Source organism: Sceloporus occidentalis, unplaced genomic scaffold (assembly GCF_023333645.1).
Source record: "Sceloporus occidentalis isolate IW3139 unplaced genomic scaffold, rSceOcc1.0.p SCAF_26, whole genome shotgun sequence".
Taxonomy (NCBI): Eukaryota; Metazoa; Chordata; class Lepidosauria; order Squamata; family Phrynosomatidae; genus Sceloporus; species Sceloporus occidentalis.
Window position 1 is genome coordinate 14,198,459 of NW_028317006.1, and position 7,809 is coordinate 14,206,267.

General features: G+C 39.7%; 1 protein-coding gene across 1 annotated transcript; it reads right to left on the bottom strand.

Annotated features, from left to right (window-relative positions):
• Positions 1 to 2,610: 2,610 nt before the first annotated feature.
• Positions 2,611 to 7,295, bottom strand: LOC149300220 (nudC domain-containing protein 3-like). Its single transcript, XM_089485790.1, has 6 exons — positions 7,104 to 7,295; positions 6,762 to 7,027; positions 5,698 to 5,830; positions 4,114 to 4,257; positions 2,934 to 3,122; positions 2,611 to 2,721 (listed from the first exon to the last, which is right to left on the bottom strand). Exons 1-6 carry the CDS (start codon positions 7,293 to 7,295, stop codon positions 2,611 to 2,613), a joined length of 1,035 nt encoding a protein of 344 aa, XP_089341916.1.
• Between the last annotated feature and the right edge of the window lie 514 nt (positions 7,296 to 7,809).

The window sequence follows — 7,809 nt, forward strand, 5'->3', positions numbered from 1 at the left end:
TCTGTAAAGAGCTCTGCAGCCAGCCTATAATGCATTAACTATTCATGCGCTGGCCAAGTAAGCGAGGGATTACAAACACAGGGATGCTTAACCTTTTGTGTGCCAAAACCAAATGCATAATTACCCCTAAGTCATCAATCACCAAAACATGAAGGCTTAGTATTGACCTATTTAACCCCTATAAAAGGCTGTGGGGGTGGAACGTATGCATGGCAGGTAGGGGTTGTAAGTAAAGTGTAAAGGAAACGAAGCCGGTTTACGGAAACCCCTTGTCTCGGGGCTTGGTTATGGTCAAATTTAATTTCCTGATTAGTGATAAACTAAGTATGGAAACCCAGAGGAGCCAAGGTAAGTGAATGCGGGTAAGAGGGTTAAAAGGTGCGCTGGTCTCATTGACTGTACACATTACACATAAACAGATTGTACGCTTGATCTATGCTGTTTGTGATTGGGTTCTGCATTGTACCGTGCCCCATACTGTATGATATAGAATAAACCCACACGATAACAACTGTAACAATCAGATATGACCTATAGCAGGTTATTGTGATGGAGATAATAGACTAGTGTGCCCAGGCTTTGCATCCAATCACATGCTATGAATGAATATAAAAAAGTAATGCAAGCTATATAAATTTCTAAATAAAGATCTAGATTTCAACTTAAGTGAGTCTCTTCACTGGCTGTGCATCATGGGAGATGTAGTCGAGATGTAGTGTCCCTCTCCCAGGACACATCTAACATTTACATACATTTACATCTATAAAGTGCATCCCTGCATTATGGGGAATGTATAAACGTGGTTAAGTGATTGACGTCTTTCAGTCAGTTCATACATACAGTAGTGCAGCACTATAGGTGGTGGCAGGCCCAGACTAGCACAGCGGGCAAATGCATTATTTTTTATACAGACCAAAAATCCTGTAGATTGTAAGCTTGCGGGCAAGGCCTGCTGAAACTGTTGGCCCTATCTAAATTAAAGATAAAATATAATAGTAATAACAATGCTAATAGATCAGTGCTGTAAGTGGGAAGGTGCATGGTGGGAAATTATGTTCTAAATGGTCAAGGAACATTTTTAAATGACCTGCCTTATAAGCTTTGAACACTAAAAATGCATTATTAACACCACCAACCAAACAAAACATAGATACAAACTAGCATGGTTTGGCTTAACTAGAAGAATGGGAAAAAATGAAAGGGGTTGAAATTAGCCATTTTCTCTGGTATCTAGCATGATGTATAAGTCCAGCATTTGTATAGCATTAACACAAAATGGGTTAATGCTGCACTACCTTTTCCCCAGGTACCTTCTGGTCTTGGGGTTAAGATTTTATTTTTGAATCTGGCAGGCCAGCAATGGTCTGTCCCTAAATTATTTTTCTTAATTTATTTAATTCACTTCGTTTTACACGAGTGCCCATTAATTTGCCCCCCTTTTGGAATTCACGGCTTTCAAATTCACAGCTTGGCCCTCACTATTCTATGGCACACGATTTTGTACTCACGTTTTGGACACTGTTTTCTTTTTAAGAGGCAGTGAAGCCTGGACTTTGCTGGAGGAGGATTGGGTGCCTTCTGGCCCCTTCCTCCCTTCCAAAAAAGCCAGCAAGGAGTCTCACTCTTCGGGGTCAGACTCAAGATCCGACCCTCCCATGGGGGGGGGGCTGGAATTTGTCCGAGTTCTCCGTGAGGGAACTCTGTATCGTAGTCTGGCTTCTGCTGCCTTGTGCACAGAATGCGGCACCAAAGGAGCACGCACCTCGGGCTTCCAAAAAATAAAATAAAAAAATTAACACAAAATGGGGGGATAATTCCCACAGGACTACATTAATTAAACAAAAAAGCCCACTATAAAACGGATAAAAATTGTATGCTTTAAGATCGATGGTATTTTAATTTAAAAAAAAAACAAAAAACACACACAAACACGCAAATTTAATACATAAAAAAAACCAATAGTAATAAAATACTTTGAATTGTCATTACTACACTTATCTTTATTCCTGTATTATTGGGAACACAATCTGTAAACCATTTAAACCCAAGATAAAGGTTGATCCAGTGGGTTTCCCATCTGCTCGGGAAGCGACAGCGCAATTTTATTAAAAAAGTAGAGCAGTCCGAGGTCCGTCAGCTGTTATTGAACTACAAGAACTGGAGGGTTCCCAGCTACTTACAAATGATATGTATGTATGTATATATATAAGTAATAAGGAGCACAAACATGACATGGAAAGTAAAAGAGGTAAACAGAAAAAAAAAAAAAAACAGATTTCCTGGGGGGAAAAACCCTCAATGAATTAGCACATATTGATATTGGAAAAGCCCAATATCTGAAAGAGTTTGCAAGCTACCACATCACCCTCCCTGTCCTAATCGGATCTATTTTGGGCAACTCAAAGACTGTGGGGGCTGTTTTTCCTGTGCAAATTTCTGATATCATAAAGTGATTCCTTCCAAATCACAAGCTGGAATCTCTTCCAATGGATTTTTAAACAGGTTAAAATAAACTGGTGTTTTTGTAACAAAACAAACGTGACCCTGTAAACTTTGTGCAAAGGAAGGACCCATGAGCTCCAGTACTTAATCCCATTTAGGTACAATGTCTTAGAACTGCACCGCTCCTGGGGATATATTGAACATGGAGGGGTCAAACGTTTGCCCTCTGAATGGTGACCCTTCTGCATCCCATCCCCTCTTCAGCATGTCATGGACTTTCTGTTAAGAAAACAAACAAGACATTCAAGATATTATACATACATATATATATATGTGTGCGTGTGTGTGTGTGTGTGTTGTGTATTTGTGTCATAGCAACATGGGGGTCTGGATGTAGGCGAGAGAGACGGCTGTTATGTAAGGTCAATGTATGAAATGTACAGGAACCGCTATTAACAAAACCGTCTGTGTTATAGAACATAAAAGCATACCATTTCGTGGCTCTGGGGCTTCCCTTGTAGCTTCTGGTGGTAATCAAACGTGAGCCGATCCAAAACGGCGTGCTCCTCGTCGTCCACGGTTGCCATGCTCCGTTCCTTATTGATCTTGTCGATGTCTATTTTCTCCTCCCCCTCCAAGACGGCGTTCCACCAGTACTCCCCGCACTTGCTCAGGCTAATCTGTAGGAGATGCACACCTATGACTCCCTGTGCTATATAAAAAGTTGAGGTTTCTGTGCAGACTTTTTTTAAACCAAGCGAAATAGCCAAAAAAGGGAAGGCGGTTATTCCATGTAAGAAATACACACTAAGAATCATCAGACTCTAAGATAGAAAATAGGAAGGTACATTGGGATAGGCTGCTTGGATCAATGCATAACACCCAGTAGAAAAAAAAGTTTACAAAGAATCCAGAAAAACAGACATAAATCAAGAAATGGCAGCAATTTCTTATGTGTCTCTTGTGGCCTAATTTGGAGCTTCGGACAGAGAAAAAAATTGCCTTAAGTGAGAGCAGCCCTGACTGTGATGCAGAAACACTGATCACAATTCTGTACAGAACGGATAGAAGTATCTACCCAGGGCAAAAGAGTAAGTATGTTTACACCACTGCTTTTAAGCTGGGCTGTGAAAAAGCTACACAGAGACCTCTGACAAGGAATATCCGACATCCCAGGCCAGCTGGCAGCTTCGCAAAATCAGTGACACCGCGCAAGACACAGTAAGGAACTGAAAATCCATGGGTGCATCCAAAACAGTAATGCAATGTGTGCACAGGGCAAAGGGTGAGTGTTAGAGATTGTAAACAATATGTGATAACTGTAATATTGCTGAGAATTTGTGTATAGCAACCCCTACATTGGGTTTATTGTCTCAAGTTTTTTTATCAAGGGCCCAGCACAAGAGGGGCTCAGATGGCCCTGTATACCAAATGGTTAAATCAGTAACATCGATCTCACTGACTTAACTATGCATTGCGCAGGGTCCACTGAACCATTCCTGCAGGACATATTTGCTGGGTTTATCATACATGCTTATATCAATGATACGGAATGTTTATATTTACCAGATTCATTGATTGATCTCAGTGTCATTAAACAATTCACAATATTAGAAACCCTCCCTCATAGACCCTTATATTACCAGTATACAGTTCAGACCCTTATATTACCAGTATACAGTTCCCGGGCTCCAGGCTCCAAAGGGAGGTCTCTGCGTTTATTTTGTGGGTGAAGTTTCCATCCATCATAGTGTGTTCCCCATCCTTATCCCTCACCTTCACACAGATAGACGTACTGCGGAGGTCCACGGACACCTAACGGTGACGACAGAAAGCAGGGGGTTATATGATATCACGATATGACAATTTCAGAGGTTTTCTGTACCTAGATATTTCTATTTGCTCTTCAGCTCAATAAGCCTTTCTCTGTTTCATATTTTCTGGATGCGATGGCAATCATTTTTGAAGAGTATATACATTGCTATACAAGTTATTTGTGGAAATAGTATTTCTGGGGACTGCCTATTTAAAAAAAAAAAAGAGTGATTAAGACAGAGCCATTCTATTGTTTACCACAAGGCAGTATGATAAGGAGTCAGGGTGTTTGGGCCAAATACCAGAACTAGAACACATACAAATGGCTAATATGAAGCTGCTTTGAAGAAAAACCCTCAAAATAATTTTTCAAATGTATTTGGTGGATGTACCCCTTTAATGGTGACATGACCCCAGAACACTATTTATTGTGAGTATATATGGGCAATTACGGTCTTTATTTGGTCTTTTTTTTATTCATTTTATTTATCTTTTGTATGCAAAGGAAACTGCTAACCTTTTTGGAGTGTCTTTCACAAAAGGGTGCCCATGGAATTCTCCATGAGGTTTGCCAAAAAAACTAATTGTAAAGCATTCTAAAAATAGAATGATGAGCAAAATATTCCACAACACTTGATTTCTAGAAATATGACCCAATATTGACCGCATGTATATTCCACCAGGAAGGCTACCAGCAATGGTCTACCTGACCTTTGAGTCAGAACACTGTCCTTTTCAGAAAAAGATGCATACAAACTTCATAAATGTATTTTAAAAAACCTATTATTTTGGATAAGGTACAGCGCACCATTTAGCTTGACTGGGACATAAGGTAGGAAGGATTAACTGTTCAGTGTGTGGGGGTTCAGTGTGGCAGCGTACGCAGTAACAATCCTCGGGGATGTTCATATAAAATTCTCCAAGTGATAGAAACAGAAATATAAAAATATGCATATTATATCCTAGTAGAGTAGGAGGATTGGTAAAACATTCTGTAGCAGAACAGGCTTTGAACGAGTGCATCAGGCATCAATATGTTACAAAGATCCTACAGGGAAATTATATTTATACTTATCATTTAACTGAACACAGCTGCTGTTCTAACAATACACAGGCCCTTAACACTGACGTAGTCTGCTTCCATATTTTCATCAGTCTCTACCACCCTCTGCTGAAAGTCCAGGCTCTGCATCCCACACATCTATGCATATATTTTACAGAATCAGGCTACAGCTCCAGAAAGTAATTTCATATATATATATTTAAAATAAATAAATATATATTTATTTATTTATTTATTTTAGAAAATGTTGCTGCCAATTAGATTGAGTGTCAGATGAGGTCACATCTTAGAAAAACTATACAATACCCTGGGTAAATAAATATATAAGTCATAGCATTCTGTATAGGGCATTTTTACAAGCTGAAACATGGTCTCACCTGTCTTCCTTTAATCACATCTTTAGGCACTGGGACTTTTATTTCTATGTCTGTATAATCCTGAGACCACAAGTAATTCTTTCTCACAGCTCCATTATAACTGTCTGGGTTTGTCTGAAAATCCTCATGGACACTAATATTTAAAATAAAAACAAAAAACACAGACTTTATTAGATTAGATTCGGTTCGCACATACACATTGCATTGCATTTATAAAGCACCAACAGATTATGTGGTGGTATTACAATTTAACAATAAGATTAAGGTATTCTAAGACATTCGGACACAGAAGCTGAAGGAGGCCTGCTCCTGCTACCTTGTAATCTATTAAATTGTAATGGATAGAATAGACTGATCACCATGGCAATAATCAGAATCACCCAACTACATCAGATAACCAGTGTTTAAGTATTAAGTTACACCACTGTGTAAAAAAAGAAATGTTTTCAAGAATACTTTGGATGGATGGTGGAATGCCTAATGTCATTCTCAAATATAAAGAGTTATTACACAAATTACCCCTCCAAGTTACTAAATAATATAATGTAATATATAATGGGCAGAAAGCAATATATGGTGACGTTCTACTGCAAGAAGGGTTAATGTGACCATGTAGAATACATAAATCAATGACATAAGAAAGTATTATAGGGATGGCCCTACCGATGAGCAATGCATATTAAAGTACTTTGCAAGTATTTAACTAAGCACACACTTTCCCGTGCTGCAGAGGACTGAGCACCGTCCGCATTTTGTGCCAGTTTTGGCCAATCAACGGCAAGGAGCGCTCATACTTCCTGCTCATGATGATCTTGTTAGACCCCACCACACCCCAGGAACTGGCTGGCAATAAATATACTGTCCACACATGCATGTCTGGCCGATCGCCTGCAAGCCAAGGAACAGAGGGAGCGGGAACACATTCTTAATGCATAGAAGTAGATTCTCACGAAACCCTTCATGCACTTACACTGGGAAAATAAAACAGTAGAAAGATGACCCTGACTTGAAGCACATACAGAAAGAAAGTAAAAGATGATTCCATAATATTAGCTATAGTTTACTTGTCAGTTGAAGCTGCTGCCTCTGTACTGTTCACGTTGGCGTCTGTTCCCTCTGCATTCCCTTCAGTTTTCTCTAGTGCTGCTTCAGGAGTTGTCTTCTCCTGCTCCATCGTTCCTTCTTCCTGTGGTGCCTCAACAGTGACTTCTTCCACTGGTGCTGGCGCCTGCTCAATCTCTGCCTCCTCTTTCTTCTTCAGTCTGTCCTGCAACTCACGCACTCTCTGCTCATGGTCTTGCATGGCCAGTCGCTCAAATGTTTTGAAGGTCTGGGAAAGGAAAAACGTGATTGACTCGGGGGCTCCAAAACCCTGGAACTGCCCATCCTAAAAACCAATTACTCACCTTCAGCACCATATTCTGTGCAACACCTGGTGGGAATCCCAGGCGATCCTGTGGACTCAAAAGAAGTCTGTAGAAGTCTGTCTTGCGGTACAAAAAGCCAAAGTAAACATTTAGAAAGTCTTGGATGTTTCCAACATGTTGCAGAATTCCCAGCAGAGCGTGGTCGTAACGGTCTGTTAACTCTGGCTCCATCTCAGCTCTCTGCAAATACACGCAACTGTGGTTATGCACCTGTATATGTGTCTATATGGATATTATATTTTATTAGGTACATTAAAGCTATACATTTCCTCCACCCTTCTGTATTCTGCATGGACTTCTGCCCATAAATCAATGTTTCTTTTAAAGGTTACAGTAGCTGTCCAGTTTTTTACTGTTGATCACTACAGATGACTTCCTTACTGGTTAAGGTAATAATGCGGTCTCCTAAAGGACTCAAAACTTAACCCAGTAGATCGTAAGATCACAAGAACACTCTTCTCAGTCTGTTAACGCACATTAACATCAATTTAAAAGTACCTTTGCAAAATATTTTTATTCTTCCCTATTGTAACAGCGCTACAGAATCTGCTGGCGCTATATAAATGAATATAATGTGATGTACTGCAGAATACGTTACTGCTTTCAAAAAAGGGGGTAATAAATCAATATTTATTACAGCTAGAGAAGCTTCATTGCACTAAAGCTGTATGAACATGGCTGCTCT